The 26472-nt window shown below is 41.8% G+C and overlaps 1 protein-coding gene across 1 annotated transcript in view; it reads left to right on the top strand.

Annotated features, from left to right (window-relative positions):
• The window catches only part of SYNE2 (spectrin repeat containing nuclear envelope protein 2), a 1750628-nt gene that overhangs the window by 137772 nt on the left and 1586384 nt on the right, over positions 1–26472 (top strand). Inside the window, exons 4-6 of the mRNA XM_086937933.1 lie at positions 19412–19507; positions 19601–19678; positions 19759–19851. Of these exons, the coding sequence (XP_086794059.1) occupies positions 19412–19507; positions 19601–19678; positions 19759–19851 (267 nt within the window). The remainder of the gene's footprint in view (positions 1–19411; positions 19508–19600; positions 19679–19758; positions 19852–26472) is intronic.

The raw sequence follows: 26472 nt of genomic DNA, 5'->3' as shown, positions 1-26472 counted from the left end.
TTGCCGCCAATTAAATAGTTTGAAGTAGTACTACATATTAAGGGCAGAGGAGCAGGAACAGTGAATGAACACCACCGGCAGGCAAGAAGGCACATTTGCCTGCGACACTTACCCAAGTATAAGGGTGTATTTGAGATTCCCATTGCAGTTCAGCTCACATTGAAGCCCCTGCACCTGGTGCGGCACAAGCCTTGCATAGAAAAAAGAGTTTGCTAATAATATTAAATCACTTTTTATTAGTTTTTGTCTTGAAATTAACCTGTTTTGTCTTCGAATTACTGTTTAAAGTGTCTACATATTTTCTTTTGAGATTTGTACTATGTATTTGGGAGTTTCTTCTCATAAGTGCAGCCTTTAAGATTTCCTTGAAGCTGCCACTGCAGATGCAACCCAAATGTTGAAAATACTAGCAGTATAAAAAAAATTCTTGGGTGTTGTAATTTGTCTGAAGGAATGATTTGAGCTTTGATTTCCTTCTGAATTAGGAGTTTGGCAACCCAGTTTACCATCATGATTACTGAAATGTCTTGAGTGAGGGAGTGTAAAAGGCGTCCGAGGCAAAAAGGCAGAAATTACATGCAAACACAAACGTAAACAACAAAGGAGGGAAGATGAGTCCCATCAGTCAGTTGAATTGTGTGGATATCGCCAAGAAATACTCTGAAATTATCTGGGCACGTCTAATGAGGTCATTGTTTTATTCGTGTATCAAAGATTCATCACATTGGAATACAGGAATTGTTGGCGTTCGAAAATAAAATATAAGAATATCAGCAAAAGCACTATTTCAGCAAGTTAATTTAGACACATTTAGTGGTTAGAGATGGCCAGATCACCGTATGATATTTTTTCTACTTTTTTACTCGTTGGCAATTAAACTATCATTTGCTTCACATTTTTTCAAGGCACTATTTTAACGAGAAGCAAAAAAGCCAGAATATTTGCCTGGGTTGTTAAGAATGAATACCCTACTTTTATCAGCATTTCTCTCTTAGACTTGAAGCAGCACACAGATTCCCATGACTGCCTCTAGTAACTCGGGGTTTGGCTTGTTTTTATTTGTTAAAACAAATTACTGTTATAAACATTGTATTGCTGCCCAGATTGGCCAGCTGGAAGGTGCCCTGTTTTTTGTATTCTTCTCCTTTAAATAAAAAACCTGCAGATATGTTGTTAGAAAAGGGGGTTCTCTAGTTGGCAGGTTGTTACCCTGTCCAAGTAGGGACCGTTCTTCCTAGTCAGAATAAGGGTGATACACTTCTAAAATAACCCCTGCTTACCCCCATTGGTCGCTTGGCACGAGCGGTCGGGCTTATCTCAGAGGCATACAGAGTAATACAGTGAAAACACTACAAAAGGACCCCACACCAGTTTAAGAGAAATATCCTATGTTTTATCCGTGCAAACAAGACCAAAAATGATAGGATTATCAATAAGCAAAATGAGGCTAAAAAATACAGTTCCTTGAAGTCGATAGCTCCGTCCGGAGCTATCACGGCGTCGTGAACAATAAATCTAAACAGTTATGGCTGACAGCTGCATTGCAGGCCAGCTACGGTGATGGAAAGACCTGCAAAACTGTACCTTTTAGAAATGCAGGGCATTGTAGACCTTGCAGTGAGCTGCAAAGAACCGGTGTTGGCAGGCATCAGCTTCGGGAGTCGATGCAGGATTTGTCAGGCCCTTGAAGTCAGACATGTTGCAGATCAAACTCTGTGCGGTTGAAGTTGGGAGCTCCGCTGTTGGCGGGCATTGGGGCTGCGGTGTGAAGTGTAGCAGTACGGCGTGCAGTGCCCTCAGGTCGCAGTGCAGGCTTGGTGACAGTCGTCCAACGGCGTCGGTGAGACGAGGGCTGTGGCAAATTGTTGCAGTGCTAGTAGCGGGGCTGGCAGGTCACGGGCAAGCAGCCTCGTCGTTGTTGCTGAAGCGTTGGCGTCGACTGACGAACCGAAGTCAATAGTGCTGGCATCAGTAGGCCAAGGCTGCAGTGTGGGATGGGTCAGTGCATCGTGTAACTTACGAGTAGTGCCCTCAAACCACGGAGCAAGCAGCGTCGTCGATGTCGGCTTGGAGCGGTGTCATTGGGGATACCAGGGTGGTGGCGTGAAGCGAGGTGGTGCGAAGTGCGGTACCCAAAGGTCACGGTGCACAGTCGGTAAGACCTGGGTAGTGCTTTGAAGTGCGGTAGTACCCTCTGCAGTGCCTTCAGGACACGGAGCCAGCAGGGGTGGCGTTGGTCGTGTCAGGTTGCTTTTTGTTCTATTGCAGCACAAAAAACACATTTCCCAGTGCAGCCCAGGTCTATTCAGCTCAGCTCTGAGTCATCCAGGAAAGACAGGACACACCTCAATCCTTCCAGTGGCTCTCTGCAGTGAATGCACATCCCCAGATCATGTCACTCCAAAACCAGCCAGTTAATATACAACCCAGCAGAGGCACATAGGAAGGCTAAGCAAGAAAATGGCCACTTTCTAAAAGTGCCATTTTCAAACACACAATTTAAAAACCATCTGTACCAAAAGATGTGTTATTGCATTCTGAGTTTAGAGAATCCAAGCTCCATTTCTCTATCTTGTCCCAATGGAAATTTATATGTATAGCATGTTACAAAGCCACTGCCATGCTTGCCTATGGGACAGATAGCCTTGCAATAGTGAAAAACAAAGTACATAGTATTTCACTATCAGGACATGTCACACACACCAGGACATGCTGTACCTTTCACATACACTGCACCCTGCCCAGCGTGGTAGCTTGGGCCTACCTGAGGGCTTCTTAACCTGGAAGAAAAGGGAAGGTTTGGGCCTGGTAAGTGGGTGCACATGCCAGGTCGACATGGCAGTTTAAAACTATGCGCAGACACTGCAGTGGCAGGTCTGAGATACCTTTCAGGGCTACTCATGTGGGTGGCACAATCAGTGCAGCAAGCCCACTAATAGCATTTGATTTACAAGCCCTGGCACACATTTTGCACTTTACTAGGGGAAACACCAATCCATAAACACAATGTACAGTAGGAGCACTTGCACTTTAACACTGAACAGCAGCAAGAAAGTGCGCAGAGGCACTAAACCAGCAAAACGAAGTCCAACGTACCTTTAAAACCAGGAGGCCAAAAAGACAGGGGAAATACACCAAAAGATGCCAGGTCTAACAGATGTGAACTCAACCGAATATTCCTGATGAATTAAGATAGGGAAGATTGAACACTGCTGCCACTGCTGTACTTGGCTGACATTCAGTGACTACACAGTGATCCATTGGAAGCTCTTCCTGACGCTCAAGGCTATGTTTACATACAAAGAAAAAAAGCTGATGTGCATCTAATTTCAACTTTCTGTTACTGCTTTTAACATTACGTCACTCCTCAGTCATCTCCGACCATTTCATTGGTTGGTATGTTGGTAATGTGGAAGTACCATCACTGAAGCTAGATATATTTCTGTTTGTTTATTTGGTGTTCTGATTGAACATGCTCAAACACCTGGTAAAAAAACCTTTATATCTGGTGCCAGGCAATGGTATTAAAAGCCTTTATTTCAAGACGAATACTTACTTAGAGTGGATAGTTCACCTCCTCATCTCTGCAGTGGACTAATTGATAACAAGGAAAACTGCATCAGCTACTTCGAGTCACACTACTTTGGCCCGGCAAAAACATGACGCCTCCTAACTTGAGGTCACAGAGACCCCACTGTAGGATAGCAACAAACCTGGTCGCTGATACACTGCCACACATTCACTCTCACTTTCTCACCCTCCCTGTCTCTTTCCCCTCTGTTTTCCTCTCACTTACTCTCCCCCTCTCGCCCGTACACTCAGCCCCATCTCAGAAAGTCTCATCCATGGTATCAAACATGCTGCAGCCTAACCCCTTGCCCGTGGCCGGAATTACGCTCCTGAGCGGCACATTCCGATCGCGGGCGTTGTCGTGACGGCTCCCGGCCGTCATCAGCACATGAGCACTGTGTGCCATGACGGACGGGAGCCGTCACCAGCACATAAGGGGTTAAGGAGAGAAAGACAAGTGGCTGCCTAAGAACCTGCTATGCAATGAACTTCCAGCTAGCAGGTACAACATCTTCTTCCTCAGAAGAAATTTTAAAACCCGCCCTTTTATTGATCTTATTCCAGCTCATACCAGGCTAGAGCCTCATATCGCCTGGATACCCTATTGGGCGATTAGCCGCGCTTTATAAATCCTGATTGATTGATACCACCCAGAAATTATTTTGATGTGATCCGATTACAGAATCACACCATACAAGTCTGTCCCGTTATTTTTCAATGAAATGAACATTATCAGTGACAAAGCTCTGCAGCCCTTATGTTTGGACTTTTTCCAGTAATTAATACATTAGTAAGAAGTGCTATTGACCATTAAGAGGCAAACACATTGGGTTTCTTTCCACTTATGGAAGGCTAGGTATTTTCCCTTGAGATCAGTGAAAAGTAGCCCAACTATACCATGATAAAGCAGTGTTAGACTGGACTGTTTACACCCAATAATAAATAAAACTCATTGGTGGCTTTACCTTCGGGAATTAAAAAATAAATCTGGTTATTTTTCATGATTTTATCAATTTTAATCAACTTAGCTGGCAATATTTGGAGCTTTTTTAAATGTATCCGTATTGATCAATTATTATATCATTTTCTTTATTATGTGAGTAATGACTGGGTAACATGAGTGGATAAAATAATTTTTGGGGATTCTTAGTAGAATGGGCATCATCATTTTTGACGTCATTAATATTTCCGAGGCTTTGGTTTTGACGTCTTTATTATTACAGTTAGTAACAGGTGTTTGCTGCCCTTTGAAGTCGTGTGGAAAAGATTCTTCTTAACCTTTATTATTGTCATAATGTTGTCATAACGATCCAATTTTCTTTTTGTCTACAAGGTCATATGCCCATTCTAAACGTTCACAATTACGTCGAGTCAATTTAGCATTTTTGTTACATTTTCTGTGTAAAATTCTCAGTTTGATTTTGCTCAAATATGTATTGCTGTCTAATATACATTTCCTTGCCAGCAAGTCACCATCTGCAATCTCCATAAAACCTAACCTTTTAGACACCCATGACACACCCTCGCAGCAGTAGTTGTTGCCGTGACCTTTGAAGCAGTGGTTGCCTTTATTGATCGGGACTGCCAACGCGGGACTTCCCTACCTTTTGTGGACCCAGGATTCTTGGTGTGGGACTGCGAGGACCAGCAGCTGGGGCCTCTTCCCGCCCACTTCCTGATTGTACTTAGTCACGCCCATTCCGTGTTCCACGGGACGCACGCGGCGGGAGAAGCCCGGGACAAGGACGGGGCCATCTGCGGCCGTCCGCGGCAGGACGAGGCTGGGCTGGGCCACCTCACTAACATTTAAAAAACTGCAAGTACTTTTGTGACTCTTTGCCTTAATAGACCATATATAACGGTGGAAGCTCATGACAAGCCGAAATGGAATTGGTAGAAAGGGGGGGTCGGGGGGAGTGTTACGGGAACGCTGGATAATTTTATAATAAGAGCTACCAAAGTTCTCGAACACGAATTTGCACTCACTGAGAGACGCCTCTCATTAGAACCGTTGTATTTGAGGCGGTCATCCATGGGGGTGATTGCAACTTCAACTACACCTCAGCAAGTAAGAGCGAATGCTGGGGAAAAAAATTTAGCACGTGATGAGTGTTCCCCTTCTGTTACTATAAACTCAGCTATCTCGCAGGGAAGTGACTGTGGTCAGGAGCTTGATGAGTCCAGCGATTTAATTGGGGTTCGCGATACCAGTGGACATATACCACTCCCTATGACTAGATCCAAGACTAAAAACATTATTAAAAACTTCCCAGTAGATAAATCAATTGCTGTCAACAGCACGAAAATAAATAGAAAACACAGAGTAAAAACAGCTATTACAAAAGATGGGAAAATAGGGAGTAAACAAAAAGTACCTACAAGGGCTAGTATAGGGGTGCAGACCTCACGCATATTAGAACAAACATCGCCCATAGCCACTAATAAACCGACAAATTTAGACACCACCTCACTAGGGTATATAGCTCATGAGAAGGTTACAACGGAAAACACAGAGGATTTCCTGCTTAAAATGGAACATCTGGTTAAATCACTCATGCTGCCCCTCATAGAAAGGATAAAAGCTATTGGTGAGAGAATGCAAAAACTAGAAGAATCAGCGCAGGCAAATAATGAGATATTGAAGACATACTCTGAACCAATATTGGGTTTAAGTACAATGAATCTAGCTAATATGTTGGGTAACACTAATGCAACACCCCCAGCGTTATGCACAAGTGAGGCTGATCATATAATGCAATCAGCTAATAGTATTGATCCGGGGAATATCTGTTCAGTGAATGGGTCCTTATGCACACAAGGGAGGGAGAGGCAGGGTATAAAGAAAGGCATACATATGAAGGGACAAGGAAATAACAGGAACCAAGGCAATACACGAGATCCAGGGGCAGAGGAGGGCGCAGGCAAGGGTACTTCTGCAAAGCTATACTACCAAATAAATATCCACGCATTGACCTACCGCCAGAATCTTTCCCATATACAGTTTTTTTAATGGGGGTTTCAGAACTGGAAGAGGGCAAATCAGAAAATTACTTAGAATTGAAGAACAAAGTCAGTCATTAGCTGAACAGGTATAGACCTATTCCCCCTGTACTGCACAGTGAAATTCTGCATGTTCGCAGAATAAGCTGGGTGGGACATAAACTGAAGGAATATCAAGGAGACTGTGTCCTAGTGAACTTCAGGGACAGAAGGGTGGTGAAATAAATCTGTGGGTGGAGAGCACAAAGCTCTGAGAGTGGAATACAAACTGTAGATTTGAGATACTTTTATTCCCCACCACCCCACCCCGTTCCAATACATATTCTCTGGGTATGCAGGGAGGGATTCGTAGGGACTTATACAATAATTATTTCAATGTCCCTACCTCCAACCGCTATGACATTCTCTGTGAACAGGAGGGTCTCGAAGGAGTAGATTGACATTATCAGGAAATCTCTATTTTAGTCCGCCTACTGTTTCCCCCATGAGTAGTAAATTGTTAATTGAGATAAATGGTGATTTAGAACTATGCCCATCAATTGCATTAACTACTATGGATGGGGCTCATAACTCGGATGAGCAGGTAACCTCGGGGATGGCAAGATTAGACAAAATGGACTGGTGGAAAAAGTGATTACCGTAAGCCATGCTCCAAAATGTGTTGCCCCAAAGAAGAATAAGTTGAAGTCTGGAACCTGGTCAATATTGTTTTGGAACATTGCAGGCTTAAGATCTAAGCAGACAGATGAAAATTGGTCAAAACTGGCAAATGAATTTGACATACTTAATCTGCAGGAAACATGGGCGAAGGATGCTTACCACCTTACTGGGTATAAAACCATTTTTTCCCCGGCTTTACACTCAGCTTCAGGTAGAGCTAAAGGAGGTTTATGCACCTACATATCAAACCTCCTGAAATGCGATAAAATAGAAGTTCCAGTTACCAATAAATTCTATCAAATGGTACAGATACACACCAGCAAAAAGAAGTGCCTTTTAATTGTAAACTTCTATAACAATATATCAGCTGAGGTCCTGGAGGCAGTGATGAAACAATTCTCTATAGACCTCATAAATATGATGTGCTGGAAAAACAAGGACGTCCTCACAGTCTGGGGAGGGGATTTTAATTGTTTATTATGTAGAAAGGGGGAGCAAGGGGCATGTGGCACCACTTTGGATAGGGATACATGTTTATCACATTTTGACCATGCCGGCTGCGGAAATTTATTAAATGAAATCTTGTTTTCAACTGACATGTGCTTTGCAAACAAAGCATGCCAACAAGTGGTTAATTTTCGTCCTGCATTTAATGGAAGAGGATCATTTTCTACTATTGATTTCATTTTGATTTCATCAAGACATGTAAATGAAGTGACTAATTTTAAAACCTTAGACATATCGATGAGCGACCATTTCCCACTAAGCTTAGAAGTTATAAATCCTGATTATATTTATGATAGAAGCAACTTGAATAGGGACGTAGTTGAGGACATAGCCTTATGGCGCCGAAATGGATACGCTTTGAAATGGACCAAGGTGGTCCCGGAAAACTTTCTGCGAAAACTCATTAGGCAATGCAAATTGAGCTTTGATAAGTGTCTCGACATTAATACCTCAGATTCCGCGGTTATTCATAATTTTTTAACCATAAATTTGCAGATTAAAAATAGTTTATGGGTTAACAAGAAAAATTTAGAAGTACAGGACCCTAGATGGTTTGACACACTTTGTTCAAAGGCTCATGCTAACTTGAAACAAGCCCTAAAAGATTTCCCTCGTGACTATGACTTAATTAAAGAATTTCGCAAGATAAATAAATTTGAACTAAAGCAAAGGAAGGAATTCATGAAAAGGGAGGCTTGGGAATCTTTGTGCAAGGCTTCTCAGAGTGGGGACGTAGCAGCCTTTTGGAAGGCAGTGAGTGAATGCACCCTTTTTGGAAGACAAAAGCAAGGCTAGAATCGAGATAGCCGTAAGGGGTACAGAATGGGTGAAACACTATGAAAGGCTGTACAGCATGGTGAGCCCTGTGGAACATTTGCAGCTAATAGTTGCACAGGACAAGGTGAACTCAAAAAGTAACAACATAGATCTAAATATAACACTGAATGAGGTCATGGCAGGCATAAAGGCCAGTTTGGGGGGGGAAGGCTCCTGGCCCTGATGGGGTTCCCGTCGACTAATATAAATACAATATGACCTTATGGAGTCCAATCCTCACCAAACTCTTTAACGCATCCTGCTCAAATGGCTTATTATCCTCCTGGTATGAGTCAATCATAATACCTATATTTAAAAAGGGAGACAGATAAAGCTGTGCTTGTTACCGTCCGATATCCCTGTTGGACTCTACCATTAAGATCTTTGGGCGGGTAATCCTGAACAGATTACAGGTTTGGGCTGAGGACCGCTCTATAATCAGTGACCTTCAATACGGTTTCAGTAAACATCTAGGTACTATAGAGCAGGGCCTTAACTTGCACATTGTTTTAGATAAATATGTAAGTGCAAGGAAAAACCGCATATATTTAACATTCGTCGACTTGTCGTCGGCATTCGACTGCGTAACTCATAGCAAGTTGTGGCTGATTCTAGAGAAACTTGATGTGGACGTGAATATAATTAACTTCCTGAAAGAGTTATACAGGGGAGCACGGGCCACGGTAAGATTTGGCAGGAATGGGGAATGCACAACATCTTTTACAATTGCCAGAGGAGTACAGCAAGGGTGCGTACTCGCCCCCTTCCTATTTACAATCTACATCAATGAACTGGAAGAGGTACTACTTAGGGAGTGCAGGGATATGCCGCAAATAGGCAGAAGATCGATTCCTGCGCTATTATACGCGGACAACGCGGTTTTAATGGCCCGAACCCCATTGGCCATGCAGCAGATGATTACATCCTTTGCAAATTACATGGCTAATTTAGATCTGAGGGTAAATGCTTCAAAGACTTACTGAATACATTGTGGCTCAAGGGCATTAAAGAATAAGAAAACCATGTTCATAAATTCAAAACCCCTTTAATTTACCCAATCTTTCCCTTATATGGGCATATTGTTCGATCAAACCAGCCAATGGAATACGACAATTAACACACGGAAATTGTTGTTCTGTAAATCTATTATGGCCGTACAAAATTTTGCAAGAAAAATGGGCAAAAAAACCATTAGGGAATTTTTAACTATATATAGAGCCACTAGCACTAAAATTGCCACATATTGTGCGGGTATATGGGGTTATGCTGATGTCAAACCATTACAACTAGCAGAAAACTCCTTTTTGCAAAATCTCCTTACAGTCCCTGATTGTGTGTCCACTTATAATTGCCATATGGAGCTGGGACTACCCTATATAGAGGACTTAATTAAAATTTAGCCAGTTTTATTATGGCACAGAGTGTGGACCACGGAGGAGTGCGCTTTTAATCGAGCAATTCTGAAAGACGCTATGAGCATCGAAAAAAGGAACAAAATATGATGGTTGGTGTATGTAAAATCTTTTTTAATGGAGATCGGCCATCAAGAATATTTTGATGATCCTCTTCTCATGTCCCATGTAACTAGAAAAGAATTAAAGCATACATGTATGTTACATTTGGAGGACAAAAGGTCCTGTTTGGAGATGAAGAAAAGTACAGTGATGGCGCACCAACTGGTTTTGATAACTAGCGAAACACAGCCATATCTGAAATTTCAAATGAAAGGTTTTGAAAAGTTTTTATTAATTTGTTTTCAATTTAATATTTTATTCAGATTTTTTAGCTATCCCAAAATGAATGATTGGACCAAGGACCTAAATAAATGTCCTTGCGATGATTTGTCCACACAATCGGATATGCATATCTTGCTATTTTGTAAATATTATGTTGCCCAGAGGAAAAGATGAATTGTCCCGCTATTAAGGACAATAAGTTTGATTCGGTGTCACCCTGCTTTTTTGGCTATTTAGAAACTAGATAATGTTTTAACTGTTGCTTCAGTTTCTCCCTGTTTTTAAAAATGTTTTTAGATTCCGTAAAATCAATTCTTAACACTGTGTAATATAAAAGTAGAACGATAATGAGGACTGTATATATATACGTGTGGGTTTTACTAATTGATTGGGTTTTTATTTCATTGTATATATTTGTATCTTACTGTGCTTTTATGGATATTCATCTTCAATATCCGAATAAAGAAAGAATTGATTGATTGATTGATAACACCCATGAAATTCACCTTTCGTGGTACTATGAGTACCATTGAGTTGGGTAACAATAAACATTTGTTATGCAACGCCAAGAGGTCCTACTGGGTGATCGTGCACTTTACAAATACACGTTATCTTATGTTATGCTATCCCATTTTCTTCATGCAAACGTTTTTAAGGTGGCTATGTTAGAATCAGGGGAAATTTTGGTTATTCTCCTTTTTCAATATTTTTTGTCATTTCCACTGTTATTAAATACACAAAGGATGAGTCAGTAATTAATTAATTGCGCTAATTTCGACACAAATTGCAAGACGGAATCATTGACTTAGAAAAAGTGATGGATGGAAACGCTTAAATCCTAGTTATTATTTTGGGCACATTCTATGCCATCATTTTCAGAGAAACGGTTTAACCACATGCAGCTACCTATTACCTTTACCTGTAAGGAACAATTAAGTCTGAACTGTCTGCTGGAAACATTCCATATGAATAAGGCTGGTTCCCCTTCGAATGTAAATAAAATCACTCCCAGACATTTTCAGCCTTATTGGGCCACAGCAAGTGAGGGGCTGCACGGATGTGTGGTGCATTAATGTTCTGGACCAAGGCTAATTAATGTGTACTCATACCTGTGTCTCTTAGTATGTCACACTTATACAAAGAACAGGCATTTGCAAAGTCAATAGGTCTCCCTATGGTTTTACTAATATGTTTAAGCTATGTTGTACTTTGCAGTTGTGTGTGTTTTTTGTTTGTTTTTTTGGTCTGCAGTAGTGTATGTGTTTCGCAAGTGTTATATGTAAAGGATGTGGAATAACGGCTAGTGCGCTGGACATTAAAGCTGGGGAACTGGGTTCAAGTCTCGGCGAAGGCTCTACATCCTATGATTCTCGGCAAATTTCTGTAAAGGAAGTGATACCTTTGTTTGCGCTACATAAATAGGCAAAAAAAAGGAATAAAAAGAGAATTGCTTCAAGTTTGAGAGGTGGGGAAATCGAAAAGATGCATTCTGTAGAGTGTTTAAACACAAAAACATGAGCCACCAGGGAATTAAATAAAGTTGAAATAAATAAAGCACATTTGGATGTGAGGCCGTTCGGGCTAGGGGGGATGAGGCGAGAGGCTTATGTTTTTGATCTGCATCTCACTGCAAATATTATTTGCCAGATATGTGCTAATGGTGGTTCAAAAGCTGTTGGGGTGGCGCTTTGGTTTCCTTGACTGTTGCTGGGTTAAATGTTTGCTCAAATTAATGCGCTTGGTCATGTAATTCCAAGGCTCCCAAATACATATTTTATGATACACTTGTCGCCTTCCTGAAGCCTGTATGTAAATGTGTGACTGATGTCTTCTGAGGGGGAGGAGTTCTGATGCAGCTTCTGTGAAACATTTCCCTATTTGTGACCATCCTTGGCATGGAACGTGCCCAGATGGCAGCTTTTAGGTGGTAGATACTTTAGCATGATGTATGTTCTCCAGATTATTCCTTCTCTGTCTCTGCATTTTTATGTAGCGAAACAAAAGGTATCGTCCTTGAATCACCTCGTTATGCAGCTCGGAACCACCAGCAAACAAACATTGACATAGCCAATAGGTTTTGCTTTTGGGACCTTATAAGTATTTAGTTATGAGTTATATAAGCATTTAGTTATGTTGCACAATATCCTTGGTGCAACAACATCAACTGTTGCATGGCTAAGCACTTATAAGGTCCCAAAGGCGAGACCTATTGGCTATGCAGTCGGGTCTCCCCTCACGGGCCAGGGAAGCCACAGGCAAAAGTTGAAAGAGCAGCAGATGAAATTGCAACAACTTGACTCTGCTTCTTGCTGTCATGGGTAGGAGCACACAAACACTGCACAGATGCAAGAGCCAGCATGCATTTTTGTATCAAGACACATAGCCTATGCACAATCGCACTTTGCAGTATGTTATATAATATGCCCCTTCTAGGCATCAGACAAAAACCAGGGCACTGATTTTACAGTATGGTGCTGTTGACAGACTGTGGGTTCAACAAACACCCACAGGCGAAAGAAATATGCTATTAGGTTTTAAGTAAACACATTTTACTGTTTGAGTGTCTGCCTTCTTGACAGGTCATCTCCCAATTCGATAGTTTTAATTGTCCTGTACATGAGAACCTTGAACCATAACACACACTAGTAACCCTTTTTCCGCAAAAAATCCCTGTATTGCAGCATTTCTGTAAACAAGACCTTCATCACTGAAGCATGCGATTCCGATGACGTTGGTAGGCAAGGCTGGTCGAATCACTAAATGAGAAACCCATTATCCGCAGTAATGCATCCATTATCCTCATCGTAATGAATGGCCTTGAAGAGCCTTCATTCAATGGGGAATTATAATATCCGTGTACTTTATCCACCTCTAGTGTCATAGAGTATTAGAATAAAACATGTCAAGACCTACAAAGCCCTGACTTAATGGAAGCGTGACAAATCTGTAAGTAGGCACACTTAGGATCCTTGCAAATGTGTACACGGTGAGCCATGCAAACAGCCTGATGGTCTTACGGGCACACTACAGTGGGCTCAGGGCATTTTATAAATCACTGTGCAATTGGAGAAGCCCTACAGCAGCACACTTCCTTCACTAGCTCAGGCCCAACAGAATAGCCCCAACTCTGTCATCAGAGGAAAAGGGTCAGGGCCTATTCTACATGGGGGTTTTGAATTCCCCAAATTGTTAGTGCATTGAATATCAAGTAAGTTAAATGGTATTGCGAGTAAAGAAACGTGAGACAAACCAACCACAGTAATATGAGACAAAAAATCTGTATTCTCTGGGATGAACTCCACAGCAAATGCACCTCCCCACCTCCACCATCTTATTTTTCATTGATCAACACAAATTTCAAGCAGAAGTTCTGGGTGTACGAAATGTAATCAAGATGCTAGCATGTGCGGGTCACTCGGCGACACACATTCTCTGACAGTTTGCAATAATTAAATATAAATAGCTGGAACTCAGTCTGTGTGCTCCATTTCTATAAAAACAAGAACCAAAAAATGGCAAAAACATTTGCCTGGAGAAAATGTTGTAGAAATGTGTCCTCTTACCTTGCCAAATTTCAGAGAGGTAGGAAGGAGTACATTGTCTGTTTCTCCTCAGTGTGACAGACAATCACTGATGCATTTTCTATTTGTCCTGCGGTGAGAGAAATATTGCAAGGATTTCACAAAATAATATATTTGACAATTTCTGAGTGGAAGGAGATGCGACTGCCAGGCCATTCACCAATCCACCTGCTAAAGTTTGTGGATGTGCCCTTCTATCTGACACGGGTCACTGGTGAAATAAGATAGACGGGCTGAATAGTCTAAGGGGCACTTTACGCTAAGTTTTTGACACTTTTCTTAAAGTCACTCTTCTCACTGATATGATCACATCAGTTGTGACAGAGACAACTTTGCATATTAGAAACAAGTGTGCTTTCTACCATATGAAACGGTGGCCGCCGAGGCGCTATAAACGGTGTAAACCAATGAAGGCGTGCAGAAGAAGGATCTTATATTCGAGTCATTCAGTTGTAGCTAACGTACACGTTTGCAAATTTGGCAGAGTAAGTTCCTGATATACTTTATACCCGTTGAAAGCAGTCCACAAACCACTGCATCTCGGCACCGGAACCTGCCCGTGGAGAATATCCCCTTCTGCGTCCGGGGGACAACTCTCCTGCGGGAGAAGAAGGGGTGGTACTCAAGCCTGATGCTGGCGCCAACAACTCGTAATGTGACTTCTGGCTGACCCTGGAAACAAGTGGGTGATAAAGAAACAAAATTAAGCATAGGCGAAAGAGCACATATGACAAAAGAAAGTACTCTAGGAACGCGTGAAGCATAGAAGAGCTGGTAATCGTGGGTCTGTTGAAAAGGGAAGGCGAAATACCTGGGAAGATAAATCCACAGTGGAGGTAAAGACAGGAGAGGATGACAAGTGAGCTGTAGAACAAGCCCCGGAGTTGTGTGCACGGGCGCGCTAAAAGGAAATTTTAAAAAAGCACATGAGTGGTGTGCGTGCATGCGTGGTGGCACAAGTGAAAGCAGCTGTAGCGTCCCTCGAGTGTAAGGGTGGAAAGCCAGATGGCACCTCTGCGCGTAACCGTGTGCATAACCGCATGCTTTAGGCCACACAAAAAGCGTGTGGTCGGATTTTTGAAGCCCACTTACTAAAAGTCTCGCCAGACAACGCATGCGCTGGCTCAGGCGAGACCTAAAAAGAGTGACTGACAAGCTAGGGAACCGGGTTCGAGTCTGGACGAAGGCTCTACATCTTGGTATTCTGAGCAAATTTCTGTAAAGGAACTAGTGCTCATGTAAAGCGCTTTAATACTTTTGTTTGAATTATATAAAAAATAAAAAGGAATGAAAGGAGAAGTGCTGGCAGGTTCGTGAGGTGGGGGAGTGAAGTCTAAATAAAGCATCTTTGGATGTGAAAGCGATCTGGTTGGGGTTGATTGGGAGGGGGGAGATGTGACAGAGGGAGTGAAAGCGAAAACACTTGGTGGAATGCTGAAAGTAACAAGATTCACAGTCACTTTACAGTGTAAATAAATACATACCAAATATAAGTACAATGCCTTTGAAGAACAAGCTGATGACGTGTGAAATCAAGGACAAAAATCTGTAATACATGAAAAAGATTTGTTATCAGGGCTCTCAAATGGGCTTTTTACTGCAGGAAAACTTTACAAAAAAAATATACTCACATCCAAACACGTGAAAAGAACAGTTTGCATTTTAGTTTTATTGTGTCAATTCTTGTACATTTTCCACCCTTTGGGATAATTGAGCTTAGAATTGACTCAAAGTGACAAAGACACACATACATATATATATACACACATATGGTGGCACATACAAACATATATATACATGCAAACATATATTCACATATATACATGCGTACTTATATACCCACATGGGGTACTTGGTAGTTAGATTGAAAAACTAATTTACACTGAGTAAATAAAAGTGCTTGGATTAAGAGTTAATGACTTGGGCTCACGCATTTGTTCCCTTGCGGTGTTTTCAACAAGAAAGCACAAAAGGGTCACAATACCACATTCTTAAAAAACACAAGGGTCAATGGTTGCAGACCCATCCTAATAGCCTCCTTCTGGGCCATTCTCAAGTAGTAGGAGGGTGCTGCCTGTAGGGGTTTAAAAATCCCCCTCCTCAGGTCAGATTGTGTTTGGATACAATAGCAAACAAAAAAATACTGCTCTGGTGGGCGGGCAGCAGTAGCGGTCGGTGGTAGGAGTGCTGCCGGGCTGTGACGTGCGGCGGGGAGGGGCAGGGTAGGGGGTAGTAAACGATGGAATATGGCCAAATACAGGTAAGTAAACATAAAAATTAATGAAACAAATTTTGTTGCACGTACTGCATCGCCAAATGCAGCACTCCCACCACCAACCGCTACTGGTGGGGCGGAAGCAACAGGACAATCAGTCTTTAGTTCATAGTAAAAAAAACAAAAAAAACCTCTCCACGAGCCTCCACAAACATAAGTGAGCCGTTCTGGAGACTGAATAGTGCACACAAGCATACATGAAAAACAGAAAAATAGACTTTTTAAAGTAAAAGCCATAGAGAGAGGCACCAAAAAAGAGAGGGGCAAAAACAATTGGAGTGACAGGGCAGAACAAGGTATCCGTGAGATAAATAAAGAGAAAAAGAGTCATAGAAACTAAGAAAGCGAAAAAGAGAATCGTAAAGTGAGGTAGAGGAAAAGAAATGACAAGAGAGAAGCTACAGAGAAAGCGAGGGACACAGCGAGGTAGAGAGCGCAGGGAAAAGAATGAACTAGAAAGGAGCTATGAAGGAAAGAGAAGCGACAGGCAGGGGGAAGGCAGAGAGGGGAGATGGAGGCAGAGTGAGAAAAACAAAGTAGGTCCAAGTAGGCAGGTTCTGCTTATGAAGCACTGCCTGAGGCTGGTGAGGGTTCAAAGGCAGGGAGAACGATGAGGGCTCCAGCGGTGGGACTTCTTTGGAGACTACGTGCACTCTCTGGGCTGCCCCTGAAGTTGGTCCTAATGCTCTAAGAGGGCTGCAACATTCAATATATTACGAAAAAAGTACAAACAAATAACACAGTAAATGCAGTTAATAAAACTAAATGCAATACAGCAGGATTCAGATCGTTTGTTAAACAAGTCATAAACACAACAATCCCAAAACACGACCCAAAGCAAACAAAAAAAAAATAGTGCGATGAAACCAACATAAATGCTCAGAAGAGAAAAAAGACATGTAACAGGGCCAGTCACCTCGGATATAAACAACACACTCAAAGGAGGGACAAATTTGAACAATTCACCACAGAAAAGAAAGAAATTTGAAAAGGCATACAACGGAACCAATAAAAAGCGATAGGCATGCTAAAAGCTCACAGTGTAGATAGAGTATGCCTCAAAGACAGCATATGCGCTGCCTAGGCGAGTCCTAAAAAGTGACGTATGGAAAAGTAATCTAGACCCCAGTTGAACTGTTAGCCAACCCCTCAAAATGGAAACACTTGTACCGTCACATATGTTTTGGCCTGATCGGAGACCTTAGTTTGTTGAAAAAAGAAATGCAGGACCCCAGTGCTTTTCTTCGGAGCCCATCAGCAGTGTAATTGAATTCTGCTGCTGTATTCTATGGTTACCTAGTCGTCAACCTACCTCATTCCTCTTTCTTCCACCACCCTACACTTCCTGCCTCTTTGTAACTTTATTGCAGATTCTTTTTCACACCTTTGTTTTTTCCCTTTGTGACTGTTTCTATATTTTTATCTTCCTAACCATTTCTCCCTTTTCTGCCTTTCTCTGTCTAGCTGTGAGTGGAAGTCCTGGTAAAAACGAGTGCCACTACCCAGCTCCCACCGACAGCATATATAAATCGGTGATCGATCTGAAGTGCAGTGTAATTCCTTACAGCACTTCCGTTTCAGACTCATATATGGGAAATTAAGGGCCACATGCGGGTTGCTATAGAAATAATCCCATGTATGGCTAGCTTGACTCAATCTGAACCTTGGGGGCATTCAGCTCCATCACTTCTGAGCTTCTCCATGCCATCACAAACAAGAAGCAACCATAAACAAATCTGTGTTGTTACTGCCCCAAAAGGGCCAGTCCAGTTCTAAAATTAATTGTTTATAAATGGTATATACCACTCAGTGACTTTCATTCCAAGCATAACAAATAAGAAAAATCTAATGGGTAGATGCATCAACGTTGTCATTTGCGATTCCTTATTTGCGAAAAATAAGGAATCGCAAATAAGGAATCGCAAATGGCAATGCATCATTTATTTCGCAATTTTATTGAGAATCAGTAAAAATCGCAATTTTTACTGAATCGCAATAAAATTGAGAGTTTCAAATAGCGAATTCGCAATTCCCATTCATTCCTATGGGCTGAAATGCCCATAGGAATGAATGGGAGTTGCGAATTCGCTATTTGAAATCGGAATTCAACAAAGCATTTCAAGGGTGGAGAGGGGGGTCCAAATGACCCCCCCCTGCACCCATGAAATGCACTTTTACCTGTAAGTTACAGACACACATGTCCTAAGGACATGTGTGTCTGTAACTTAACAGTTTAAAAAATGCATTTTTGTGCGTTTTTAAACAATTTTGCAAATTACCACGAGGTTCAACTTCGTGGTAATTTGCACTTGCAATTTGTAAAATCGCAAATGTTTTGGGAATGATGCATTGCATTAAAGGAATCGCAAATTTGCGATTCCTTAAAAGCAATCGCATTTTTGGAATTCGCTAAAAATAGCGATTTTCCAAAAATGCTTGATGCATCCCAGAAACCAATTTAGAAAGTGCAAACGGCCGATTTTTGCGATTCGCACCGTTTGCACTTCCTAAAAAGGTTGATGCATCTAGGCATAAATGTTCACTCTATATTTCTTAAGCTTGATAATACGTTCTTGTAGTGAAATGTAGTAAAACTCACTGTTTGATAATCTACCTTTTTTGGTGCCTAATGTGATTTTCAAATGTAATACTAGTTGGAGGTAGAGCATTAACACTTTGGTGGTAATCAGCTGAACACGGGTTGAATAATATTTAGGAATATGTATGGTTCTTGTTTGACAGGGTGTACAAAATTCCAAGCGTGATTGAAAGAAAATTAACTCAGCAGAAAAAGAAATATGATGTAATATTCAGTCTGGACGCTATGCAGGGGTTCTGAGCATATACTTTGCCTTCTGATAATCCATGGGCTTGTTAAACATCTGAGGTATACTTCTACTTACACACTATATATGATGTGATTAAAACTGAAAGAAAACCGATAGCTGAAGCCCCCGTTACAGGTGAGAGCCCATCTGTAAGACCTGCCACGTTAGAAATAAATCCTTTGTTTATTTTTAGCATTTATCATATTGAGTTAGTGATTTGTAAACTAAACTGGATACAAATTAAAATTTAAGCGAGGTAAAAAAAAATGGTGGACTCCATTAAGTGTCAGACATGTTTTTTTAAATTCTATTTATTGCCTTTGATATTAAACAAGGGATATGTCAAATATTATAAAATAATACTCCGAATGATGTCCCAGCATTATTCTAAACATGAAATGGACCTGACGCTAGAACCCTTGCCTTTGTTTCTTGCAGCATACCCCGCCAACCACTGTCTCAGACCTGTTTGCAGATTTCAGCAGTGGTCAGGTGCTGTTGGACCTACTTGAAGTACTCACTGGCGAACGCTTGGTAAGAATGGCATTTGATGCAAAAAGTAGTGCCGGACTGAACACCTGCCAACATTTTGAGTAACTAACTTAGCTTTTCCCTTTTCTGTTTCAGCCTCGTGAGAAAGGGCAGAATGTATTCCAATGTAGGAGCAATGTGGAATCTGCTTTAAATTTTTTAAAGGCGAAATCGGTGAGGCCAGTTGATCTAAGTTTGATCTGCCTCATTCGGCACTTCTTTCACACTAATTATTATTTTCCTGTTTTATTTAGATCAAGATCGTAAATATTCACGTTGCTGACATCATTGAAGGAAAACCTTCCATTGTGCTTGGTCTTATCTGGATAATCATATTACATTTTCATGTGAGTATAGTAGGTGGTGCAATTGTGTGAGGCATGTTTCCACAGTAGAGTTAGGGTGCATTGTGGAGGGCTCTAGAGGAGGCAAAGCATGTGCTTAAACTAGAAGCCTGTTCTGCTGCTGATGAACAAAAAATGATTCCTGATTTTCAGATTCCAAACTTTTTATGCATTCAGACCATTGGAAGTGTAATGTGTGCGTTAATAGATGCAACAGGTATATATCATATTTATATCCAACGTATATAAATAAAAAAGAAAAACTGCAGCGTGTTTTAGATGAAAAATATATGCATTACTATACATTGTTTCTATATTTCCTCGTGAATGTCCCTGCCTTTTATTTACTGTTCTGTTGACATTCTGTAACCCTGTCTGTCCCTTCCACACTAACAAGTCATTGTTTGGCTTATGACAGACTGGGCTTGGTCCTCAGACATTCTTCAAAGATGATTGTATGGTTGTAGTTCTTCTACAGGCCATCACTTTGAACCACCTAATCCTGCCCCAGCCTTTTAGAGCTTCAGTCACAGGCACAGAATCAAACCCCCTCTCGCCAGTCTGGGACAGCATCCTAGTGCTGGTCAACTCTAACTTGATTTAGCTACGTCTCCGGCTTTCTACCAAAGATAACACTTCCTTCTATTGCCATCAACCTCCATGAGCCTATTATAAGCACCATTATGAACTCCAGATTGTATCTTGGTCGTAGATTTTTACTGCCTTACAGAAGGCCAGGTTAGACAGACTGCATAAAGTTTTAAACTGTCACCAGACTTCCTCTGCCCTCACAAGACGTGACGGAATCACCCTACCCTTAGTTAGGCGCTTCTGACACTCCATCAATGTTAGAGTCAAATTCAGTATGATGTACCTCAAACTTTGGTGCCCTTTAGTGAATAATATGCTTCATTCCACTTCAAGATACTACCCTATCATCCTTACAGATCTCTTAATGTAACCAATAGTGTGCTCCTTGCCAAAAATCAAGTTCATCTTCATTGGTAGAGAAGACAGACACTACTCACTGCAAGCTGTGTGGTTGGGAAAGGTATTAAAGCAGTACTTATTTCCCACCCATCATGCTTAAGACGCTACAACACATGGGCCTTGAAATGTGAACACTGATCTGTCCAAATTATTGGACTTCTCTTAGTTTTTAAGTTTGTGCATCTACCCACCCCTTGGTGCATGGTTTGCCCCCTGCCCTGTGTATGCATATTAGCACAATTAAGTTATGTAGAGTTGTTAAGTAAAGGTAATACTCGGGGAAACCTGCATTGTACCAACATGTAATACATTTTAGAATGCTTGTATCCATACAAGCAGTCAGTCATTGAGACAAAACAAAACAATATGAGGTGGAAGGCTGATGGGGAAAAAACTAATGTAAATAGGTACACTAAAAAGGACTCATGAGCTCCATTTTAAACCCTCGCTACCTGCCAACCGAAGCAATGTTGCATCATTGATTTAGTCCTATCGATACTAAGCACACTTAAAATGGGTTGGTATTCCCCCCCCCCCCCCCCCCCCCCCCAGAGTAACTGACATCTGGAGTACCTATAGAGTTACAATAGTTTATTTCGGAAAAAACATTCCTTAACAAAAACACAGCATAATTCAACTCGCAGAAATAAATTGATACATGATGAATCACTCATCTTACATAAACTGTACAAATCGTAATATAAACAGCATACAATTTTTACAAACTATCCAATTTAGGTATGTTAGATATCATAAGTTAGTCTCTATGTAGACTGACAAAAAAAGCCTAAATATACCAAGGCTAATCACCAGCCGTGACCGGTACAGATAAGAGTGGTGCAGTGGTGGAGCTGGGCGCAGGGGGAGGTTAACACTAAAGAAAGGGAGTTAGAGGGAAAACAATAGCTAAGGCTCACCCTCCAAAAACTATAATCAACAAATGGTCTCTGTTACCAGATTCCTAAGAGCCTTGCTAGTTACTATGAACCATAATCAACACTCAATGGGGTCGGTCATGGAAAATTCATACTAGGTTAAAAAAGGAGAAATTGCTCCTTTTTTAGGTGTCCCCTCACTCACCAGGGTTGCCCCATGGTGACATGCTTCATCATTGGGGCCATCCCAGTCCTCTACGGGCTGGGGCGTGCTACGACTTGCGAGTTACGTAGGAGCACTTTTCAAAAGACTATGTGTGGTGCATATGTATTTGTGGAGTGGACTATGTGATGTATCTAAAAATACCTGCCCAGTAGGTTTACAATAAACTTTATTCCTGCCTCTAGGTGGTAATATTAAAAACGGGGTGGATAGATAGGGCGCCCTAAACGTAATGTGTCAAGGTGTACCTATCAACTCCTATCGTCAACATGTTTCGTGCATACCCCAAGCACTTCTTCGGGACTACACAGGGACCAGCCCTGTGTTCGCCACTCCTTAGCTCTGTGATGAGTTATTTTTGATACGATAATTAAATAAGGTTAAATTGCAGCAAACTATAATAAGTGCATGCAGTAATACCTACGTATTTAATCCAAACACGTGGTTCATGTCATGAGACCTAACTTTGCCCCATGGATTCGGAGGGGTTCAGTATCCCAGCAAATTTGTTTTGAGGATACCTCCCTCTTATAGGCACCTACTTGTGTCCCTCCGGTCCGAATGTCCACTCCACAAATACATATGCCGACCGCAGGTTGACAAAAGCTATGTAAAGAAGACCATCTTTCAGCTTTGTATATTTTCAAAATATAAGGGTTAGTCTACACACCTGGTATTCTGTGCTTACTTTTGCCTTGATACCTGCCTTAAAGGATTTCATAATATTGTTATCTGTCATTCATTCTGAAAGCCTATTTAGAATTTGCTTAGCATAAATCTTTTGTATATTATCCAAAAGACTTATTGGTCTGTAGTTAGCGTAATAATGTCTATTACCTTTTTTATTGTTAGGAATCATTTCTGCTCCCTTCCATGAATCAGGGACCGGGGCACCAGCAGCTATAGAGTTGCACAACAGGTTCACATAAGGGGCCCAAACACATAAATCATGTCCATAAAGATCCACTTGTATCGTGCCCGGGCCAGGAGCTTTGTCATGTTTGAGACAATATGGCTATTATTGTCTCATCCATAGTGTATGGAACTAGGGTTGGCTCAGCTACATCGAGAGAATCATTCTGCAATGAATGTGGTAGCAAAAGGAATTGCTCTTCATCTAACCCAAGTGGGTAGAGTTTTGAGAAACGATCAGCCAAGTCACAGGGATAGAGAAAACATTCTGGCACCCTGGGTGATTATTTTCCAAAATGTGGTCTTTTTCCCCGCACTTAGCAGCCTCAATCAGAACCTGCACATTTCTACATCCCAATTTCTCTTAGCTGTAGTCAGTGCCTTCCTATACTGAGTCGGCGCCACGTGAACCTTTGATTTTAGGGTCACAACCAAAGTCTTCTTGGCTAGCCGAAAATGCTTTGCGTACTGCGGTTTCTTTGAAAAAATACTGCATGACACTTTGGCCAAGGTCTTAGGGGGCTCTAGTTAAGTACGGCCTTATTCTTTCAACTAGCGAATGATGTATGCCAACTATAGGGATCGCAGAAAGAGGAAGGAGACTAAAAGGACTCAAAGCATAATGGTTATAAATTTCCGTCAATAACTCTAAGATGCCTACTATTTTTGGCCTCTTTAAGCATCTACGATCAGTACTTTCAAGTGGCGTAAAGATCTGTGATCCTGAGTAGGAGCCTGAACTCTCAACCAGGAATCCAGTCATAGCTAAGTTTAGAGGATAGTGGTCCCTGCAGTCTATCATGAAGTCTACCATCTTATCCCACAGAGTAAGCCCTAGCAAGATACAATCAATTGTTGATCTGGTAGAACCTCTTTTGAAAGTATAGAGGCTAAGGGTGTCTGATTTGGACCTGCCATTGCAGGCCTGCAATCCATGCTCAACAGAAAAAAGAGAGCCATCTGTATAGCAACCACCGTACACAGGACCGTGTGAGTAGTCATTCAATTGTATGCCTTGCAATTCAACTTCCTTCTCTATAATTAACTCAAGTCCGAAAATCGGCTCAAATGTGATGTTAAAGTACCCCCTGTTATTACCATGCCCTTTGGATTTACAAAATTCAAAAATGTCTCCAAAGTGACAAGAATAGTAGGCTCCTTGCTCTTTCTATTCGGTTTAATGTATAGGTTAAAGAGGTACAATGTATGACCTTTGGATGTTTGTACTCTTAGCTCTAAAATATCTGAAGAATCAATATGCAAGATTTTGATACCAAACCCTCAGAGTTAATATAGGCCATATAATGAGTCCCCCTGATTCTCTGTCACATGGATAGGGCACTGCAGTTACATAAAAGTTCTTATAAGCTGGTTTATGGAGAGTCGCCAGAGACTACGTTTCCAGAAAAAGGCAAAATTGGAGTTTATCTATATAGTCCTGCCATTCCGAGTCTATAAGTTTTTGCCGAAGGCCCGCTTCATTCCAGGAGACTACTTTTGTCACCTAATTCAACAAGGAGCTTGATACCAACAGCAGCATCAGAAATAGAATCAAGCGATTTTTTATTATCCAAAGCTACTGCCATCGTGGATGTCAAACTTTAGATTAGGGACTATCCCCAAAAGAAGTTGGGAGTTCGTAGTAGGAGGAATTATATGCTGTGCGTGTGTGGCTGGTATCAAGAATCAATCAGTGGACTCCAAATTTAGTGCTTCCTCACCTCCGTTTAATGTTACACCTGGGCCCTTAGCAGAGACTACACAATTTATGTTAGATCAAATATTTACATGTATCGGCTCGGTATACAACCTTTAGCACGCATCTTTTAGCACGCACTACCATTACCACGCATCTGTTACAACGCATACCATTACAACGCATAGCGCTTTGAGGCGATCTGACTTAGGGAATGGCTAGTGAATAGGTTACTTTACTATCCAATAACCTTCCCTAGTGTCCATGGGGACTGGTGTTGGAATAGTACATTAAACTATTCACTATCCAGCACCTAAAGCACTATGCGTTGTAAAGGTATAGCGTTGTAAAAAATGCGTGGTAATGGTATGCTTGGTAAAAGTGTGCGTGCTAACATCATACATCCGTCGGCTCTAATGTTGCTACATTTTGAACAGTTATTAGACTTTCATCCTATGATAGGCTTGGTTCAGTTTAAATTGTCGGGATATAAACTTCAGCGGTGGTGACCGTAGCTCCATGGAAATAAAGCCATCCACCATTTCCTGAGTTCTCAAAAATAGTCTGATGTTATCCTTCCCACCACTGTTACTCTGTATGCGCTCAGCACTTAATTTATTGGTCCTCATTAACGACAAACACTGGCGTTCATACCTTATCCAATGTATGATTTTATTTATTAGTCAGTTACTGTCTTTCCTTGTGTTCTTATGTTGTTTTGGGATGTTAGTTGGATAAACTATATGTTCTGTTTTAGTCTGGGAGGTGAAATAATTAGCTTGAGCACTTGATCGGTGGAGTGGATCTATATAGCAATGTGATCTGTTGGGAAAGAACTCTGGGTGTGAGTCTTTAGATAAACCCTTAAGAGAGGAGCTGTAACAGGGCCATGGTGTACCAAAAGTAGGGTGTTGTTTTATTTTATAATGGCATCTTGTTCTCTCGGTACCACTAGCCTCTAGTCTGTTCCCCCTGCTAACCCAGAAACTCTTGTACCCAACCCCTGCACACTGTTAAAATAGTGTCCCGTAGCTGCGCACCTAGGCATATGTCTCAGGCCCCTAATTGGGGCACTCTGGGGCTGGGCCAAATCAACAACTTTCTTTTATTGTTCAGTAGTTGCAATTTGGCTAGGGAGGGGATTAACACCAGGTCCTACTCTCTGGGCTTGGAAACTCAGCATCAGTGTTCTCACCAGACCTTTCAGTTCTCTAATCTCATCTGCCAGTAGCTCAATTCTGGTAGTGAGTTCCCTCACAGATTGGTGTGTCTGAATGTTATTAGTCGGATGATTTCCAAAGGTCTAGCTCTATATGTTCGAAAGAGGCCAGGGAAGAGAATCTATTAGTACAAGGGACCGAGCGATGTATTTCCACCACTTCGGTTAGTATTTGACTGTCCGATGTCAGCTTTTCACTCGAAGGGGCAACAGTCATTTGAGTGATAGAGGACACTATGGAGCCCATTAGGATGTCGGGTGGATCGCATGGCGGTGGCGATCCGCCCGACATCCTTCTCCGCCCGCCACCCACCACCACCCATTTCCCCCCGCCATATTACTCTGGCGGGGGGGGGACCGCGGTGGACGGAAAGACTGTCCACTGATTTTCCGCCCGGTCCCCTTGCGACCGGGACAGAAAAGGTTTAATATGGTGGCGATGTCTATCATACACCACCAGCCATATTAGTATGGGCTTTGGGGAATGCCTTTCCATGGCGGCAAAGGCAGGCGGTCTTCACTTTGGGGGTCCCCATGGTGAAGGTGAGGGGGGGTGCACATGGGGGGTACCTGTGGTACCCACCTGCATTTGCATACACAATGCGGCAGGCACCGCGCGGTGCCTGCCGCTTTGTGTATGCAAATGCATCACATGCATTTTTAGCATTGTGGAGGGCGGTGTTGAGAGCACCGCCCGCCACAATGTTAA

Source organism: Lissotriton vulgaris, chromosome 9, assembly GCF_964263255.1.
Source record: "Lissotriton vulgaris chromosome 9, aLisVul1.2, whole genome shotgun sequence".
Lineage (NCBI taxonomy): Eukaryota > Metazoa > Chordata > Amphibia > Caudata > Salamandridae > Lissotriton > Lissotriton vulgaris.
Note: the sequence above shows the minus strand (reverse complement) of the source record. Positions and strands in the feature narration are given on the sequence as shown.